This window comes from Rhinolophus sinicus, linkage group LG10, assembly GCF_036562045.2.
Source record: "Rhinolophus sinicus isolate RSC01 linkage group LG10, ASM3656204v1, whole genome shotgun sequence".
NCBI lineage: Eukaryota > Metazoa > Chordata > Mammalia > Chiroptera > Rhinolophidae > Rhinolophus > Rhinolophus sinicus.
In genome coordinates this window covers 30,877,566-30,898,638 of record NC_133759.1, presented here as the reverse complement: position 1 = coordinate 30,898,638, position 21,073 = coordinate 30,877,566, and the positions used below count along the sequence as shown (strand labels likewise).

Genomic DNA, 21,073 nt, shown 5'->3' with positions numbered 1-21,073 from the left:
AGCCTGAATCTCAGACCAGGAAAGCTCTGCTTGCAAAGGTAGAAGGCAGACACTGAGTATTCAAATGCGGGAGGTTTGGTGTGCAGTTGCTCCTCATGCCCATTTTGCACTGGGGTGCGGGGTTCCTCCTGCTTACTCAGGACCGTGGTCCTTGCTCTCGTCCTTCTCATGTCTATTCCCTGACCCCACAACAAACATTTATACCTACTCCTAGTTCTGGTTTTGTCAACACCACTGTTTCCCATTTTTGCCTCTCTGGAGTTTTAGCTCCCTTGCCCCCTTATTATGGGAACCCCTTGTAGCCCTAGATGGTAAAGCCTCTCTACCCTGTCATCCCTACAGGTCCCAGTGAGTTCTTATTTATTCATCTTCCAACAGGGGAAAATCCAAACAAACAAAGGTACTTCAGGGTCTTCAATTCTATTGTACTCAAGGTTACCTTTTTTATCTTGTTGTTCACCATTTGCTGGAGCTGTAATTTCTTCTGAATGTGCCTCTTCCTTGTCTTTCATCACCAGTTCCCCAGTTGAAAAGAGCATGTATAACTTCTGGATCAAATCAGTAGTGGTTTCAGAACCATTACTATCATTGTTCCCTAATACGAAGACATCCTGCTCCTGGGAACCAAATTCACCAAACAGCTTTCCATTTTCTGTCTCTATCTCATATACCTCAGGAAGAAGGCTGATGTGACAGAGGAAAGAGATGAAAAATACATTAGCTGAGTCCCTTACAGGATTAACTGTAAACACAGCCAGACAATACAATAGGAACCAATTTTATGCATGTGATTGTAATAGTCCAAAGGCAGTTTGTAGATGAAATTTGATGGAGGGGTGATTTTTTAATATTCCAAAGGGAAATTAGCCTTTGTGTCAGTGGTTTAGGACTCCAAACCAATATTATTCTCATCACTGAATATTTATTGGGTACTTAGAGTTGTACTTTGCAAAATCAAACTTAAAAGTGTCTTTCTTGCCACTCTTCATATGGGTTCTGTTTAGTAAATCTCAAATGTTTTTGCTGCTTTTGCGACATTTTAGTTATTATGTTTTTCTGCTGCTCTAAAATTATTACATCTAAACTTTGATATTGTAAATTTTATGTTTTGGCAGTGCCCAAAATTAGAGTGGTGTTATAGTTACGAAGAAGGTAATTTTAGGCCACTCTCCATTTTTTTTTATTATTTTTTTTTTGTAAAAGCAACAGAAATGGAAACATGTTTCTTTCTAATAAGGGTCATAGTTGATAAGCTATTAATACCAGATCTGTGCTGTCATCACAAACCAGGAACATTTAAAACACACACACACACACACACACAACCAAAGTTGCATCTTGAAAACTAAAACACTATTCATTTCAAATTATTTTCGTAAGTACTGTTTCCAGCTGTCATATTACTCAAACTGTGACTTTGTCAACTTACAATAGAGTGTTTTCTCTGCCAGTGTTTTCTGGGTTAGGGGAGGTGATGTTAACACACTTGGGTCTCAGATCTGCAGGGGGATAGTTGTTGACAGCACCTGGAGAGAGAGTAGGCTGGTTAATCTAAATTTTATCCTTCCACATTCTGAGTATCACCCAAAGTCAGTTCATCTTTTCCTGTAGTTGGAGGTGTTTTCAAGAGGAAACTAATTTTATAAGGGACTCAGCAAAGTGGGCACTCGCTGACACTGCAATACCTTGTTGGCAAAGTCAACGAGAAATTGCAGTGATTGAGTCAAAGCTTCTCATGCACTGTACATCACAGGCTAGTGATATAATTCAAGCACATCGCTTAATCCCTTCTATCATCTGTTTCTCTCCCTATAAAAGGAGGATCTTTCTAGAAGATACCACTAACTATTGAAATTGCCTGGCCTATTTATCTTGGGGTTGGAAGAAGGCACCAATATTTTGCAACTGATAAACCTGCAACTAAATATAAATCCAGAGTTCTAAGATCCCTGAGGGTTATGTGAGCCTGGGGGCTTAATAAGGGCCAGAAAATTTGCATTCCTGAGGCTCTCTGGTAAACTTGCTGTAGCTGCAATGTGGTCTCTGACCCACTCCTAATGCCCAGCACAGGCCAGGACTTGCTTGATGCTGGAAGCTCTTAGGTATGCTACTATACGTGTCTAAAATTACAATACACGGACAGAGGCTGGGGCAGCCACTCTCAAAGCCCCACTGTGAAAAGATATTCTTAGTTCTCCTGCCTGACTGTGCTTAAGCCAGCTTTCTGGCACGCAGGCTCTAGAAGGGATTTGTGCCCCATGGATCGTAAGAATTCAAGTCAGTACCAAAGATGATTTATAATGGCAAGTCCTTGGAGCAGGTGGAAGATGGTGGTAATGGGATATTATTTATTAGAGCAGCATAACTTGTTAAGGGTTTAGGAATTGAAGTATAGTTTAATGGACAAGAACATAGCTCTGGTATCAGAATGCATGGAGTTGAGTCTAGAATTTGCCAATTATTAACTGTGAGTGTTTGAGCAATTTATTTAATGTCTCTGAACCTGTTTTCTCACTTGTAAAATAGGGATATCAATACTTTCCTTTGAAGGCTACAATCCATTGAAAAAACTTAGTACATAATAAACACTCCCAGGTAAGGGTTAAAAGACACTTTTTACCCATATGTTTTCTGGCCAAGACCTGGTGAGTGCAGCAGTCAAGTTCAAGGTCAGTAAGACCTGAGATTTTTCTCTGCAGTCTTCTCACTGCCAGGTCCTACTCATGTCTTAGACTCCACCACTCTTGATTGAAATAAGGATCATGTTATCAAGTCAACTGGTACGCAGAGACATTAAATCTACTGCAAAAGCAATAGAAAAGGTTTAATGACTTACGTCTGATTGAATAGACAAATGGCTTGACAAACTTAGTGATGTAGTTCAAATCTGGCTTGTGAATTCGGCCAAGCTGGACTAAGTGATGATCCAGTGGGTAGCTCGCTAAATCTTCTAGTTCCTTATCATTGTGTTTAGGACCAAAGGAAAACACAAATATGGAGTAGCCCTGACACTTGGCTCTCAGAGATACATTTCTTAAGACTTCCTTGTCTAAGGGGTTGGTTTCACCAGCAGATATAACAAAGATAACTTTGTTTTTCCTTAGATTGGGGGTTCCTTCAAACACATTGTCAATTGTCCACTGCAGGGCATGGCCCACAAAAACATCCCCATTGAGCTGCTGAAGAGTGTCTTGGAGATGATGTCTCATTTGGTATACGTTGTTGTAAGTAACCAAATCAAATTCCAGGTAGACGGGGCATTCTTCAGTGTTGGGCATATAGCCTGGAGGAGAGTAGCTCAGGACTGCCACTCTGTCTCCTAAGGTGGAGGTCAGTGGGTCTGCGGCAATGTAAAAGTAATCAAGCACTGAAGTTACAAAAGCTTTCACTTCCTTGAAGTCACCATGTCCTACTCCTTGGGAAGCATCAATGAGGAAAGCCACATCCATATAGTATTCTTCAAGAGAGACAGCTCCAGGTTTGTCAGTAAGACCTGGTTCTCCTTTTCTGCCATGATTTTCATGTCCTGCAATAGAATAACTCAAGTCACTCTTTTTAGTAGAAGGATAAACGCAAAACTCCCAGCCGAGGAAGACAAATACACAGCATGGCATGTTGCCATGCTTCACCCCCACACCCACGGTAGACATTACTAATCGGTTACAGTACTTTTTCCCAGATTCATTCTCCAAATATGTTTCCACACAGTGCATAGAGAGCCATTACCATTCGACAGGGGTTATCAGATGACAAGAAACTTATTTGCTACCCCATCTCAGATCTTTGTCAAAGGATTAATTGATCCTGAAGCTATTTTCATATGCAAGGTACGAAACATACAACTATTTTTAGGGCATTCCATATGGTTACAAAATTTGGAACAGTCATTTGCATGAGATCTATTAGGTTGGTGCAAAAGTAATTGAGGTTTAAAAAGTTAAAAATAATTGCAAAAACCACAATTACTTTTGCACCAACCTAATAGTTATCTGTGATGACCCCAAGAGAAAAGTAAATACATCAAAGTCACATTTATTGATGTCATAAATACATATAGCTTTATACACATATTCAAAATACGCACTATGGTGTGATCTTATGAGCAAGTATAAATGCTGACTTTAAAATCCAAACTCTGTGTGCAAGACATGACATACTCTAAGACCATGGTACTCAAAAGTGGCAAGCTACATTAACATTCTGATGCTAATTTCTTGTTACAGACCAGCATTTTAAGTAGCACTGCTGCTCTAAGGCTACAGGATCATGAAACCATGTCTATAGTCACGGGGATGATGGCTGGTTGGTGAGGCCACAACAGGAAATGCCAGCTCAGAAAGACAAGAAGTAGGTGGCCAGTGTTTTTTCTATGAAAGAAGTGTTTGTGAACCTAATCAAGGAAGAAGTAGATTTCTAACTGGCAAAATTTACTGATCCCTTTTTGTGCTCAACCAGTTATTAATGTTTTACATTTATTACTTTATTTAATTCTCACAATAAAAATTCTCACAGATGAATCGATTAACCTGTATTAATATCATAAAAGCTTAATATTGAAATAGAATGCAAAAAAAAAAAAGAAAAACCCACCATGGGTAATGTTATTAACAGGGAAAATGTCCTATTAGATGTCTGAATGCTCAAAGAATTCAGCATTTCTGGGGTAAACACATTATGTATGTGTGTGTGTGTGTGTGTGTGTGTGTGTGTGTGTGTGTGTGTATATATCTTTTTTAGAATTTATTGTTGGATTTGTTTGTTTGTTTGACAAATTAAAACCATATATTTAAGAAGTAAAATGTGGTGTTTTGATATCAGTATAACTTGTGTAATGATTACCACAATCAAGCTAATATTGTGGGATTTGATTTGTTAAAATTTTGTTTAGAATTTTTGCATCTATATTCAAGAGAAATGTTGATGTGTAGTTTCCTTTTCATGTAACATCTTTGTATGGTTTTGGTATCATGGTGATCTGACCTCAAAGAATGAGTTGGGAACTATTCCTACTTTAATTTTCTGTAAGAGTTTATGTAGAATTGATATTATTTCTTCCTTAAATATTTTGTTGAATTTACCAGTGAAGTGATCTTGGCCTGGAGTTTACTTTATGGGAAGGTTTGAACTACAAATTCAATATCTTTAATAGGTTTAGGGCTATTTAGATTATTTCTTCTTGAATGAGCTTTGGTAATTTGTGCATTGGAAGAAATTTGTCTATTTCACTTAAGCTAATTTATAGGTGAAAGTTGTTTATAACATTCCCTGATTATCTTTTGAATATTTGTAAATATGTCTCCTCTCTCATTACTGATATTGATAGTGTCTTCTCTTTTTTCCTGGTGAGTTTGACTATGGGTTTACCAATTTTATTGATATTCCTTTTGTTTTTATTGGTTTTCTCTTTTCTGCTTCATTGAGTTCCACTTTAATTTGATTACTTCCTTTCTTCTCCTTACCTTGGGTTTATCTTGTTCTTCTTTTTCTAATTACGTAAGGTGGAAGTTGAGGTCACTGATTTGAAACCTTTCTTCTTTACCAATATGAGTATTTAATTCTATAAACGACCTCTTAAGTACTGCTTTAGTGGAATCTCACAAATTCTGGTATATTGTGATTTAATTTTAATTCATTTCAAAATACTTTCTAATTTCCCTTTTGATTTCTTCTTTGATCATGGATTATTTAGAAGTGCTTTATTTAGTTTCCAAATACTTGGGGATTTTTCAAAGATCTTTCTGCTATGGATTTTTAATTTAATTCTGTTTTTGTCAGAGAACATACTTGGTATAACTTGAATCCCTTAAATTTTTGAGAATTGTTTTATGGCCCACAATACTGCCTATCTTGGTAAATGTTTCATGTGAACTTGAAAAGAATGTGTATTCTGTTGTTGTATGGGGTGTCCTATAAATATTCATTAGGTCAAGTTAGTTGATAGTGTTGTTCAAGCCTACTGTATTCCTGCTGATTTTGTGTTTACTTTTTCTACCAATTATTGAGAGAAGGTATTGAAATTCACTGATGCTCTTTTCATTTTTAAAAAATCTTTTTTCTCCTTGAGTTTTATTTTGGAGAATTTCTATTGCTATGCCTTTGAGTTCACTAATCCTTTCTTTTACCAAATCTAATTTGTCATTAATCCCATCCTCAACATTGCAGTTTTCATCTCTACAAATTCTACTGAATCTTTTTTTATCTTCCATGTCTCTACTTAACTTTTTAATGTATTGGAATATAGTTATAGTTTTAACATATTGGAATGTAGACTGTTTTAATATCTTTGTCTGCTAATTCTAACATTTGTGTCCATTCTGGTTTGGTTTTGATTGGTTATGCTCTTTATTATGGGTTGTCTTTCTGCTTCCTTTTATGCCAGACATTGTGAAATTTTTATTTTTGCATGTGGGATAGTTTTGCATTGCTATAAATATTCATTAGCTTGGTTTTGGGAGACAGTCAAGTTACATGGAAACAATCTGAACTTTTGGGGTCTTGCTATTATGATTTCTTAGGCAAGTCTGGAACAGTGCTTAATTTAAGGCTAATTATTCTCTACTGCTGAGGCAAGAACTTCCTGAGTTTTCTCCCCAGTAATCTAGGAATCATGAATTTTTCCAGTCTTGCTAGTGGAAAAAGACATTATTCCTGGCCCTGTGTGAGCAAGTGGCACTATTCTGTTATCCTTTCAGATGATTCTTCCTTCAGGCTCAGGTCATCTTCTCACATGTATGTGCTATCAGTACGCTGCTTAATAATCAAGGGGGACCCTCTGCAGATCTCTGAGGTTCTCTCTCGTGCATCTCCCTCCGTTTTGGTATTCTGTCCTGTGAACTCTTACTACCTTTGTCTCGCTGGACTCTTAGCTCTGTCTCCTCAACTCAAGGGGTACATTGGGTTCCACCTCAATTTCCCCTTCCCACACCATGGCTTGAAAACTCTCTCATGGCAGTAAGCTAAAGCAGCATAGGGTTTACCCCACTTGTTGCCTATCTCTTGAGGATTGCTATCTTTCATTTTCTGATGTCGGGTATCTTGAAAACCATTGTTTCGTGTGTGTGTGTGTGTGTGTGTGTGTGTGTGTGTGTATTTTTTTCTTCTGGTTATTTCATTTGGGAAGTAAACTAAGTTCCTATTACTCCATCTTGGGAATTTCAAATAGATAATAACTGACCATTTTGTTTGAGATGCTCCTATGTTCTTTTCCTTCTCACAAAGGACTAAGAACTGATCATTTATGTATCCGATTTTTCTTTTATCAATACATTTGCAGTAATCGAACAGGGTTTTGAATTTCATAAGAATGTCTGAAATTTATAGGCCTCTCATTCCCCACCAGAAACCTAGTTTTAAATTCTTCTTAGAATTTTTGATCAAGATGGAAGTCTCATTAAACTACTAAGTATGAAACAGGAAGTGCAGATAAAAGCCTATATTTTATGTTCTTTGCTGTGGATGCTATATAATATACTTTAGCCCTAAAACATCACCAAGAAAAACATTTCTAGAGTTCTTGGCTTTGGTGTATTAGGAACTGTGAAGATTAGTGAAATGAACATTTCTGTCATTTTGCAATTTACAATCCTGGAGTTGATGACCTAATCATTACCTGCTTTCCCACCAGGATCTCTGTTTTCCAACAACAGCATTTCAACTTCTTTAAAAAGGCCAAGCCAATCAACATGCTTTGTTAAAACACAAGGAAGAGTAGTTCATAAACGTTCTGGTAGAAGAGGAAGGGTTGACTTACCACGTTATGAAATATTTTTTCATGCTTACCCACACCAGAAATATCACTTTTACCCCGTTTTCTCTTTATAAATTGAGAAAAATCTCAATCCTTTTCCAAAATACCCAGCAGAACTGTATTCTAAACAGGTGCATTTTACCCACAAAATCTCCAAAAAGAGTTTCTTTACCCACTTACAGGATTAGCAGGAGATTCAATGAAGCTAAATGTAGGTGATTATGCCTTGAAAATTCTAAAATTTAATCAAGTATAAGGTGTGTTCACTTTACTTTGAGCCTAAATTCACCTTTATTAGGGATATTGGGCCCTCAAAAATGTGTTCCTTCAAGAAAACCTGACAGAAGTATGGATAAAATATACTCATAGCTCATAGCAATGCTGAGTATTTTCTGGAAATATCACCAAGCCAAATCTTGTCTTCAAATCTATGGAAGAATTTCCTCAGAATGGCAGAGGAGGAAGGACTGTCTCATTTTATTATGGACAAGGCTTAGAACAAATCAGGAATCCAGTTGGATTTCCAGAGAAGTGGCCCTAGAGATTAGCCTAACAGTGGCCAAGATTTAAGTCACAATGCCAAAGACACTTCCGTAACTTTAGGGAGAAGCGGAGGTGGAAAGGAATTTAAGGAGAATCATTCTGAGCCATTTGGACTGGGATTAAGTATGCTGTGAAGTAGCTATGCCGCCTTTCATGGCATTTGTGGAAAATCGCAAGAAGTCAGTTATTCAGCTGTCTGCCTTGGAATTTATCCATGGGCCAAAATTAGCCATGTGGTCCCCATACATAAGCCACATGTACTTGTACAACTAAGGCCACGTTATTTCTGTCCACATGAACTGAAACAGGCATTTTGCAAGTTAACCTATTTTATAAGACTTCTCGTGAGGCTAGCAATGCTTTCTTTTTCACTTTTCCACTTTCTGACTATTTAATTGAGGATTCAGTTTACTTCAAGTCTTGTGCTCAGCTCTATGCCTGTCTTCTCTAGTTTAATCTTCCATATAGCACTAAGAGGGTAGAATTATCATCGTTTCCATTTTAGAGATGAGCAAGCTGAGGCTTGGAGAGGGCAAATGACTTGGCTAAGAAATGACAGCCTGCAAGTGGTAGAGGTAGGATTTGAACCCCACTCTATGTAACACCTTCAGAAGAACTGGTCATCAGCTATGAGGGTAGAGCAGACACATTAAGGGGCACATGAACTGCTTCCCCAAAGGCGCTAGGATCTGGTCAGAAGAATGAGGGTCTTGCTCAATTGCTGTTACTTCTGTTCGAAGCTACTAGAGAAAGTTTTCTTCTAAAAGTAGGCAATTATTGGAATGAAAATTTGTAACATTTTCTTCTCTAGGCAGCGGTTATGAACAGAAACTTGGAGTTTGAGTCCTGTCTGCAATTTGTTAGCTCTGTGATCCTGAATCTCCTCCTTACCTCAGTTTCATTATCTAAAAATATCATAGTAATAAACTACAACCTTATAAGGTTTTTGAGAAAATCCAATGAAGTTTGCACAGGGCCTAGCATATCCAGTGTACTCTACAGATACAAGTTTTCAAGGGAAACAAACAAATGTTAAAGTCTCGGACATCTGAAAATCTTGCCCATGATACTATATTCTGCAAATCAGAATTTCCATAAAAAAAAAATACAAAGTCAACTGATATTAATAGAAAAGAACTTACACATATGCATAAGAGTGTGCATGCTCTCAGAAATGAGAAAGCTCATTGTGTTGTGCTTATGCATGCTTAACGGCAGAGGAGTTGGCAATAATTTAGACACCTCATCATTTAACACCTCCATCCCAGACCTGTCCTCCCTTCTGTCTGGTGAGACCACCGATCAAACTCTAAGTTAGAGCATTAAGGGAGGCAGGTACAAGAGTGTATAACTAACTGCATGTCATTGATTTTATGCCAAATGGAAATAGAGACACACTTAAAATTCTCTCGTTTTGTTGTATGAGGTCCTTTCTACCACAACCACCACCCAGCCCCCTTCTCCGCCCCCTCCCACCATTTGCCTGAACAAATTGGAGTGACTGTCTTAAAAGTGAGCTCATCCTTTTCCCCAAAGGCTTAAAATAAATGTCTTTCTTGGCCTAGACTTTTCTAGGTGACACTTAAATTTGTAAGTTTCATCCTCGCCATCTATTTTACACTCTGGGACAACAGTCTGCAGAAAGTACCAGCATACTGAGAAAAAGTGATGCATGTCTTAGGAGTTATATATACCCAAATACCTGGATCTTGTTCTTTGGCTTTTATGGTGTTATTCTGTGCTCTGGCCTCTGGATGAATTTATAAGCAGGGTTTTGGTGTTTTTTATTTTTTAATGAAATGAAATTTTAAAAAAAGAATTGTGCCACCAACATTATTTTAAAATAACTTTCCCAAATTATTCTCAAAGGTGGCAATTGGATACATTTCCTCATTTGTAAATGCAGCCAATGCCATCACCAGGCAACACGGCACACATATTTAAAAGTCAGTGTTTCTCTGTGCAGGGGCATGACTTTGATCCTGGTTCTGCCACTTACAAGCTGTGTGACTTAGCTTGAGGTTCTTAACCTTTGCATCAGTAGCCTGATTTGTAAAATATAAAATCTAATAATAATAATAGATTTTTTGGTAAAGATTAAATGATATCCTTATCATTGTGCCTGGCACATAGTTGCATTAAATAAGCAGTAGCTTCTGTGGTTACTATTATTCCACAGGCATTGTTCAATTATCAAACCAGATCGTATATGCGATGCTTTGATAATTGTACTACATGGAATAAATAATATTCGCCCAAATCATTCCATCTGTACTTTTTATTGAACTGAATACTTCCTAACTTGTATTAGGATTTTTTTTTTTTTTTTTGTACTACACAGACTATACTCTTGTCAGACTTAAAGCTCCTTAAAGACAGGGCCTCTGTCTGAGTCTAAAAAAAAAAAAGAAAAAACCTCGCTAACCCCACCAAAGAAACTAGCTTAGGGGTTAACTCAGAACAGGTGCCAAATACATATTGCTACATAACAGGACATCTGAATAACCATGGGAGAATCCATGTAAATGCTTAGCGGAGTCCTGTCACATAATAAGCACTCAATGAGGGCTGCCACTGCCACCTCCACCACCCCTGTCACTACCATCACAGCCTTCTATCTTTACACCCACCACACTCCCATCTCCATTACTACATCTATCACCACCATCATCACCACCCCACCTTCATAACTCTACCTCCTTTCCACCATAAATATCACCACCAACATCTTTACCACCCGCGCGACCACCAAACACCATCAGCAACAGCAAACACCTTCCCCACTGCTGTCCTCACTACTACCATGACCAGCACCAACATTATCACCGAACTACTACTTCAAGTATCCAAATTTTATCCCATTAGAGAAGGGTCCACATGAAAAAATGGTCACTAATAGTCTAGAACATTGCTTTATTAATTGCATTAAATGACTGCATGAGTTATATAGAAGCAACTTCAGTGTATGTACGTTTGAATTCAAGTAGTCCACATACCCTGAACTCTCAGTTCACATTAGTTTTGATCACACGTAAAACCTTCAAGGAAGATACCCAATACTATGATAGCAATATAATAAAACCCCCAAAAAATTCAAAATAGAACTACCATATCTGGGTATTTATCTTAAGACAATGAAAACACTAACTCAAAAGATATCTGCATCTCCAAGTTTGTTGCAGCGTTATTCACAATAGGCAAGATATGGAAACAACATACGTCCATATTCAGCCATAAAAAAGAATGAAATCTTGCCATTTGTTACAATATGGATGGACCTTGAGGACATTTATGCTAAATGAAATAAGTCAGAGAACAAATACCACATGATCTTCCTTATATGTGGAATCTAAAAAAAGAAAAAAACAAAACAAAAACAAGCCTATAGATACAGAAAACAGAGTGGTGGTTGCCAGAGGTGGGGGGTGGGTGTGGGGAGTGAGAAATGGGTGAAGGGGGCCATAAGGTAAAAAGGAAAATAAATAAGTAAATAAATAAATCAAGTAAAGTACATTACTGAGCAACCAAAACAAACCATACTCTAACCCAAACAATAAAAGACTATTAAGATAATAAAATTTAGCTATGAATTTTTATTTAATAATAAAACTAGTAATCCATAGTCACAATATTTTCAGAATTTTATGTCCAATATGAAGCTGATAAAATCTGAGCAGCAAGGCAGGACTACTGGAGGTTGGAAGGAAAGAAAGCATGCACGGCAATATTTGTGGAGGCAGGAAACTACATAACAATGGATTTTTTAGAGTCTAACTTGAACTGTATATTTGTAACAGTTATTTAGGACATTCTAAGTTTTTCATGGTTTCCCTATTTATGGAGTCTGGCAATAAGAAATAATCTGGCATTTATCTTGCCACAGGAATTCAGGAAGTCAGGCAGCCACAGAAGCTCCAATAAATCTAATTTTCATGAGTCTTATGATTTTAATAGCCATTTGCAGCATAAAAACTGTGTTATTAAATTAGAACTATAAAGATCATGTAATCTGTACACTGTCAATATGTAATAATTCTGGAATGACCATGTCACTCCAATTGTTACAAATAAAATCAGGGCTATGAATTCTCATAATATAATGAGGAATCAATAACTTCAGAGGCTCAAGGTCAAATGGGGCAAAGGTAGTGATTTCTATGCACCCTTCTCCCAGAGCTAATTTACATGCTTTTTGAAGTAAGGTAGAAAAATCTATGAATGTGACAAAATGTCACTTTCATTAAAAACTTTAGGTTATGATCCTATCTACATCTTATTTTGAAATTAGCAGAAGAGAAGTGTTCCTGAAGTGGAAACACAAAGCAAAAATCCTAAGATTCCCTCCCCTTACAAAACCCAATAAAATAAATTCCCAAGGAAAAGAAAATGCAACAACCTCAGTCTAAAGTTTCAGATGAACAGGGGACTCAGCTTATTTTCCAAGGAGCATCAAGATAGTTGAGGTTTCCTAAAGAGTTCATGAAACATGTCATTAAAATTTAGATATGACCACAATTCTATTATTGCCTTCCTCTTTAGACTGTGTAGTGACATGAAAGCGGGACATTCAGCTGATGTTCTGTGGGTGACTCAGAAGCCAATTCTGCTGCTTTTAATTCCAGTACAGATTTAAATTTAGTAGAAGTGAGGATATGTATTCAAGTTCACTACATGACAGCAAAATTAGAAGCAAGCTAAGTGTTCAACAAGAGGTAAAGAGTTAAATACACTCATTCACTGAAAGTAACATTATGAGGACTCAGAAGAATCAGTATAAAGCTTGCAGTAATACATAAAATGTATGACATAATATTATGTAAAAAGCAGGATATGCAATTGAATAAAGCTATATAAACCTACATGTGTACGGAAAAAACACCAAAGAATATATTCTACACTACAAATAGCTCAACATGCTAATTTGTTTGATTTGAGATTTTTACTATTAAAATTTATATGGTATAACACTATTTTTATAAGTTTTCTAAAATTAGCAGAATTCTGAGGGTGTGATGGGGAAACAGTGGACAGGGTGCAGGAACCATGTGTCCCTCTACTGAATCTTCTAGTTCCATGACTGTGGGGGAATGAAATTTCTTTTAACACAGGATTTCTCTCACTATTGAGTTTGACTGGATCATTCTGTGTTGTGAGGACATGTCCTGCATATTGTAGAATGTTTAGTAGCATCTCTGGCCTCTACCAACTAGATGCCAGTAGCACCCTCCAGTTGTGACAACAAAAAATATCTCCAGATATTGCAATATGTCTCCTAGGGCAGGGTAGAGTGGAATTGTCCCCAGGTGAATTTGTGAGAGGCGATCACCAAATACCTTTCCAGCTTTAATACCCTATGATTGACTCAAAGTCAAAAGATGCATTTGCTTTTAAAAAAAGAGCTAATTTGTAGATCAGAAGCAGGTTAGAAAAATAATAAAGTTAGGAAAATAAAAAATATAAAACAAAGACAATGAATAGTCCCTTGAGCTCACTCCCAGCCTCATGCGAAGAGGAAAGTGTTGCTTCTTATTTCTCAATGAAATTCATTGAAAAGAACATTAGTTGAAGTTATCCTAAGGCCTGGGACTACTTAAGGCTATGAGTGAGCTTGAGGCTGAATTTGGGTTAGTATTTCACATTCCTTACAAATTATCTTGTCCTTCTTTAATCCTGAAAGCAGACTAAATGTATTTTAAATACTGATTAACTTTCACCTTTGATGAAAGTGCTAGGCTTGCCACTGAGTCAACAATTGCAATTTAATTAGAATTAAACCACACATTTTTCATTACATGATTCCAAAAAACTACAGATTGTCCTTGAGTTGCTTTAAGGTGTGGAGAGTGCCAGTGTCATGCAGGGACTCTGGTCCCTGCTCCCCACATAAAAACGCAGGATACGGTGAGGCCAAAAAGGAACACCCACGGAGCCATAGATAGGGGAGTCCTACCACTATATTCTCAATGGTGGCTGGTCGAGACACAAAAGCAAACATCCACCAGTACCCCAACAGGGGTCTTCCTGCACCCTAGTCTTGCTGGTGGCCAGGAGAAACACAGGAAGTAGAATCCACACGATCTGCAATCCGCCATCCACACTTGCTAACCCCACTTGCTAGCCACAGTCTGCTCTTGCTAGAGTAGCCACAGCAGTTATATTAGTGGCTAATGGCTAACCAGTAACAGCTGATGGCCAACCAGCCACAGCAGATGGCCATCTGATTACAACTGATGGCCATTTAATAATGGAGCCAGCACCTTTCCATGTGAGATGGAGAGCCTGGAAACTGCTATCTGGGACTCTGTCCCCACAGCCAGGAAAGGTGATGGCATTAAAAATCAACTTGGAAATCAGAATAGGTAAGAAGCAGAGAGAGATATAATTAGAGAGATAGTAGAGTGCTTCTTGTGAAAGGGGGTGATACACAACTCATCACCAGCCCACAGGGCTCTGGAACTCTATAAATTTCTTAAATGGTTAAGATTCCTGACTTTCCCCTGATTCTCAGTTCAAGGGTAGAAAGATCAGCCATCAGCCATAAAAATCACACATGAATGAGTAACAAGCATAACATATGGAGGTGCTTATAAAAATTATCGCCCTTTTATTTGTGCAATACATCTGGAACTTATCAAAGCTCATCTCTTAGTGACTGAATAGAACATCTGAACCACAATTTACTCTCCCCAAGGCTGGCGCATGTCATGCAGGGACTCAGCTCCCGCTCCCCACACAAGAACACAGGATAGGGTGAAGCCAAAAAGGAACACTCACGGAGCCATAGACAGGGGCGTCATAGCACTATATTCTCAATGGCAGCTGGCTGAGACACAAAAGCAAACATCTGCCAGTACTCCAACAAGGGGTCTTCCTGCACCCCAGTTTCTCTGGCGGCCCAGGGGAGACACAGGAAGCAAACACCTGCCTGTCCCACTACACGGCGGTAGTTCCCAAGCAAACAGTCAAGTGGTCCATCAAACCAGGGATGGAAGGTGTTATGCGGAGACTCTGGTCCCACTCCCCGCACAAGAATGCAGGATATGGTGAGGCCAAAGAGGAACACCAACAGAGCCATAGATAGGGGAGTCACACCACTATAGTCTCACTGGCGGCTGGGTTGGAGACACAGGAAGGAGGCTTTACATGATGCACAATCCGCCGTCTACTTCTCTGCCAACCAACCCCTCAGCATAGCCCTGGCAGTTATATTAGAGGCTAATTGGCTAACTGGTTAAAGCTGATGGCCAACTAGTCACAGCTGATGGTCATCTACTATCCGAGCCAGCACCTTTCCACGTGAGGCCAAGAGCCTGGAAACTGCTGTCTGGGACTCTGTCCCCATAGCACATTAAATAGAAAGTTCTCAGCAGGTTTTGGCAAATGGCGAAAGGTGATTAAAACCAAAAAAAGGAATAGCACAAAGTCGCTAGACAGTACTCATGATCTGAGATTCAGATTTATTTTAAAGAATAAAAAACACATATTATCCTTATGTCTGAGACTCACTGTTTCCAGGCCATCATAAACTGACATAATCCTCATAGAACTTCCAGCACTCATAGAACTCAACCTACTGCAAGAGGAAATGGAGGGGTGGAGTAACTAACAATTTATATATTTTTTCTTACTAGAGCCATATACAATTATATCTTCAGCCAAATTGGACCTTATGCTAGCTATAAGTATCTTGATTCTCAGACATCTGAAAAACCAAATGAAAAGTCTATTATGACTGAAAAATGGTCATTAAAGATGGCTGCAAAGATGAGTTTTCTTTCTTTCTTAAATATCCAGTCTTATCTGTGTTTCCTGAAAAGTTTCACACTTCTGAATTATTCGATTTTAGAATGCTTACTGCTAACAAAATATTACAAATGATAGTTTGCTATTCTAACACTGCCAAAACAACTTCTCTTTTTCTTTTCCTTCGTTTTAAACCAAACCATAATAAATTCTTCTGTCTTGAGGGCTGCTGTTATTCCCATATCATTAAAATAAACACCCAAAATTAACTATGCCCATTAAAAATATTTTATTCTCTTCTTTAAGCTATGTCTATGTGACAATAAACAATTGTTTGAACTGAAAATATACACACTTGAATGCCTTAATGCCATGGTACTACATCTATCCAGTTTTACTACACTACCTCTTTTTTAAGTCTTATTTTTCAATTAATAATTGATGACTTTTTATTCTTAATGTTAATTTCTTTTATAGAAATGTATTCATTTGTAGAAAGTTCAGCTGTTTTAAAGATGAAGTTCAAATATTTACAGTTCAGAAACCAGGGGACTTCAATGTAAGGACATGAGTATTGAACCCAAGGAAAAGAAAATTTATTTATCTAAGGAAGCTACTAAGTGTTATTCATTCTTATGAATAATTGGTATGAAATTGGCCCCTTTTTCTTTTAAACTTGCATAATCTAACAACACACATGATACTCATGACATAATGCTTTAAATGCTGGCATCCTGGCCAAATAAGCACTTTTGGATGCATTTTGGACTCTAAATGCATAGATGGAATGGCTGAATAGTCTGTTTAGAATGCCATCCTTTTTAATAAAAATACAGGCAAAAATCCAGTGTATCTGATCTATTTGAAACCTTTAAATTCTGACCAAAGGTATTACTGCTTTGCCATTCAAATACATAGAGTAGGCAGTGGGGAAGTTCATGCTTTATCATTTCCAGGTATCTCAAAAACAACATACTTTCTCATGCAATCACAAATTCTGGGGCACTGGCAAGGCCAACTTTTAAAGTTATTTTAATTCCTCCTTTGCTCTGATGTTCTCTATATTACCTCCTTCTATTCATACTAACCTTCTAAGTTGTGGAATCTAGAGAAATCTTGAAATTAAATGGCTACAGGCACAACTAAGGAGATTTCTAATATAAGCTGTAAGAATTTTGGTAAGACTATCAGGGACATTTCTTACAGCTTATATTAGAAATCTCCTTAGTTGTGCCTGTAACCATTTAATTCTTCACTTTCAATAAAAGCATTAGTTGTAGCTACCATCTTGAACTTGAAAAAAGTTGTTTTAGATACATACTTACCTTAATGTGTTTGATTCTCTACTGGTGTTAAAAGACAAGGGCCCATTTATCTAAAAATTTCCATCATAACTTTTCATTTCCTTACCAGAAGTAAGACTTGCAATTTCTTCAGAATCCTGATCTTTTTCATATTTAATCATCAATTTTGGTGACTTTAACATCTGTCTTGAATTGTAAAAATAACGGTCACTTCCACTGTCTTCCAACACAAAAGATGAGTCTCTCCCAGCAGTTAATTCATGACTAATGAAGCTGTTCTTTCTGGAAGAAATCTCATGCGTCTCAGCAGTAAATCTAGAAGATAAAAAGCAAAGTTTCAGGTGAATCTAGATAACTTTGGGGCATGCAAATAAAATATCCCAAGAACTTAATATAGTTACTTAATTATTTCTTAGAAGAAAAATGAGTGGTAAAAAACTAACTTCATTTCAATCAAATAATTCATGAAGATTCATTATATTTATTATTCAAAAAGTATAAACTGATAAATTAAAAAGTTCCCATTTATCCTCCTGCTTACAGCCTATGAAATACTATTTTGGAATAAACCAAGTCTGATTTGCCACAGGGTTTTAGATAAATGACAAGAAACTCAATCATTGGTTTTTTGGAACAACCAAATAATGTGTCTCAGATTGATATTAATCACTACAGAAAATAACAGAAAATAGTCTTAACTCACCAAGAACTCTGAAAAGAATAAGACCATATAAAACATATCTCATTGACATCATACCTCTTAAAATGGTGTCTACTTTTACATTCTTAGGTGTTTAAGAATTCTCTATGGGAGAGATCCAAGATGGCAGAGTAGATAAAAACTGTGAATGCTTCGTTCCATGAATACATTAAAATTAAAACTAAATTATAGAACAATAAACTTGGAGAACCCTCTGAAGTCTGGCTGAACAAAACTTTTTTATAATTAAGGATATAAAAAAGCCACATTGAGACTGGTAGGAGGGGCAGAGAGGCAAAACAGGCTGATCCCAAATGTCCATGTTGTGGTTGAGAATTAGGAGGAATATCTTGGCAGTGGAGGTTCTCCCTGGAGTAACAAGGAACCCTAGCCCCACACCAGGCTCCCCAGCCTGGATTACTGGTACCAGGAAGAGGAGACCCCACAACACCGGGCTGTTAGAAATAGTAGGTATTCTGACCATTTGGATGGAATGGAAGGCTGCAGAAAACCCAGACGCCCTCTTAAATGGCCTGCAGAAGACTTTCTCATTACCAGGCACTCACCCTGGGCTCCGGCGGAGGGACGGTGACTTGGGGGACGTCGGAGGCATACAAGGGGGCAGACTGAGGTGTATGGCTTCAGGGCGAGGGCTGGAGGACAGTCGCCATTTCCCCTGTGTGGGGTCCTCCTCCTGTGCAGCCGGCAGGTGGGTGCCATCTTTCCTGTGTTGAGCGTGCCCCCACCATGGCCAAATCTGAATCTGAATTGGTCTGGTGAGCTCTGCTGGGACCCCACCTCACCCAAATCCCACAACTTTGGAGGTACTTTCTTGCAAGCAGCCAACCCCACCCACATTGCACTTTTTCTTGTAAAGCTATCAGAGTCTCCAGATGGCAACTAGCCTTGGTGTGCTCTGAGACTTTTTCTGAGTAGCCCCAGATTCAGCACTGGCACCAAACCAGAGTCTGCCTGAACCTGGTGACCACAACTCTTCCCACTCTAGTGACTCTCTAAGACCCTGCCTCACCCAACTCATGTAACACAGGAGGCTTTATCAGTGGCTGAACCTTAAGAAAGTTGGCAGGTGACAGCAGGCCTTGGGGTGTCTGGCTTTTTGTGGAGCTACCCCGGACCCAGTACTAGTGGCAGCCATCCTCGGTTTGCAGCGTGGCCTTTCCCATGTGCCTCCAACTTTAGCACAGGCAATGAACAACTGCAGATCACTTTGTAGCTCCCTGGCTGGTCACAGACAGTGGGTGACCTGGGCAAGCGCCAGAACCCCTCCCAAGAGGTCCCAAAGCAACATACTTGGAGATTGATTTCAGACCACAGAGGAGCACCTCCCAATTAGCCCCACAAACAGCATACGCAAAGAGCAGTCTCAACAGACACCAGGGTCCACTGGGGCAAATACCACTGCATGTGGTAAGCTCCCCACACAGCAGCCCATAAGCTATGGATATTGCCAAACGCCACAGCCAACCAGCCTGAGAGCCAGTGTCACCCAATGATATGCCAATAGCAATCAAGGTTCAACTATAAGAGGAGGGCACACACAACCCACACAAGGAACACTCCTGGAGCACCCAGAGCAGGTGACCTGGGAGACTGTGCCCACAGGGCACCTACTGCATAAGGGCACCCGGCCAAGACTGGGAGACATAGAATATTTATCTAATACATAGAAACAAACATGGAGAGGCAGCCAAAATGAGGAAACAAAGAAATACGACCCAAATGAAAGAACAGGAGAAAACTCCAGAAAAAGAACTAAACAAAATAGAGACAAGCAACCTACCAGAGTCAGAGTTCAAAACAATAGTTATAAGGATGCTCAATGAACTTAGTGAGAACTTCAACAGAGAGCTAGTAAGCATAAAAAAGACACAGAAACCATAGAAAAGAACCAGTCAGAAGTGAAGAATACAATAACTGAAATCAAGAATGCACTAGAAGGAATCACCAGCAGACTAGATTAAGCAGAGACCAAATCAGCAACTTGGAAGGCAAAGTAGCAGAAAACACCCAATCGGAACAGCAGGAAAAAAAAAAAAAGGATAGTTGAAGAGACTTCTGTGATAACATCAAGGGTAACAACATTCACATCATAGGGATACCAGAATAAGAGAGAAAGCAAGGGATTGAAAATCTATTTGAAGAAAAACTGAAAAGTTTTCTAACCTGGCAAAGGAAATAGATATACAACTCTAAATAGATATACAAGTCTAGACATACAAGTCTCAGAAAGCACAGAGAGTCCCAAACTAGATGAACCCAAACAGGCCTACACAGCAAAACACATTATAATTAGAATGGCAAAGGTCAAAGACAAAGAACGAATCCTAAAAGCAGCAAGAGAAAGACAAATGGTAAATTATGAGTCCCCTCCCCCCATAAAATTGTCAGCTGATTTTTCAACAGAAGATGTGCAGATCAGAAAGGATTGGCACAAAATATTCAAAGTGATGAAAACCAAGGACCTACAACCAAAGGTACTCTACCCAGCAAGGCTATCATTTGAAAGACAGATAAAGAGCTTCCCAGACCAGAAAAAGCTAAAGCGGTTCATCACTACCAAACCAGTATCACAAGGAATGTTAGAGGGACTTCTTTAAGACAAAAAAAAAAAAAAAATCAAAATTATGAATGAAATGGCAATAGCTACATATATATCAACAATTATTTTCAAAGTAAAATGATTAAATGCTCCAATCAAAAGACATAGGAGGGCCGGCCCAGTGGCTCAGGCGGTTAGAGCTCCATGCTCCTAACTCCGAAGGCTGCCGGTTCAATTCCCACATGGGCCAGTGGGCTCTCAACCACAAGGTTGCTGGTTCGACTCCCACAAGGGATGATGGGCTACACCCCCTGCAACTAACAACGGCAACTGGCCCTGGAGCTGAGCTGCACCCTCCACAACTAAGACTGAAAGGGCAATAACTTGAAGCTGAACAGCACCCTCCACAACTAAGATTGAAAGGACAACAACTTGACTTGGAAAAAAGTCCTGGAAGTACACACTGTTCCCCAATA

The 21,073-nt window shown here is 38.6% G+C and overlaps 1 protein-coding gene across 1 annotated transcript in view; it reads right to left on the bottom strand.

Moving 5' to 3' along the window:
• Positions 1-21,073, bottom strand: part of COL6A5 (collagen type VI alpha 5 chain) — a 117,647-nt gene that overhangs the window by 7,300 nt on the left and 89,274 nt on the right. The window contains exons 37-40 of the mRNA XM_019726036.2: positions 17,444-17,652; positions 2,837-3,526; positions 1,430-1,526; positions 440-684 (exon numbers count right to left, since the gene is read on the bottom strand). Of these exons, the coding sequence (XP_019581595.2) occupies positions 440-684; positions 1,430-1,526; positions 2,837-3,526; positions 17,444-17,652 (1,241 nt within the window). The remainder of the gene's footprint in view (positions 1-439; positions 685-1,429; positions 1,527-2,836; positions 3,527-17,443; positions 17,653-21,073) is intronic.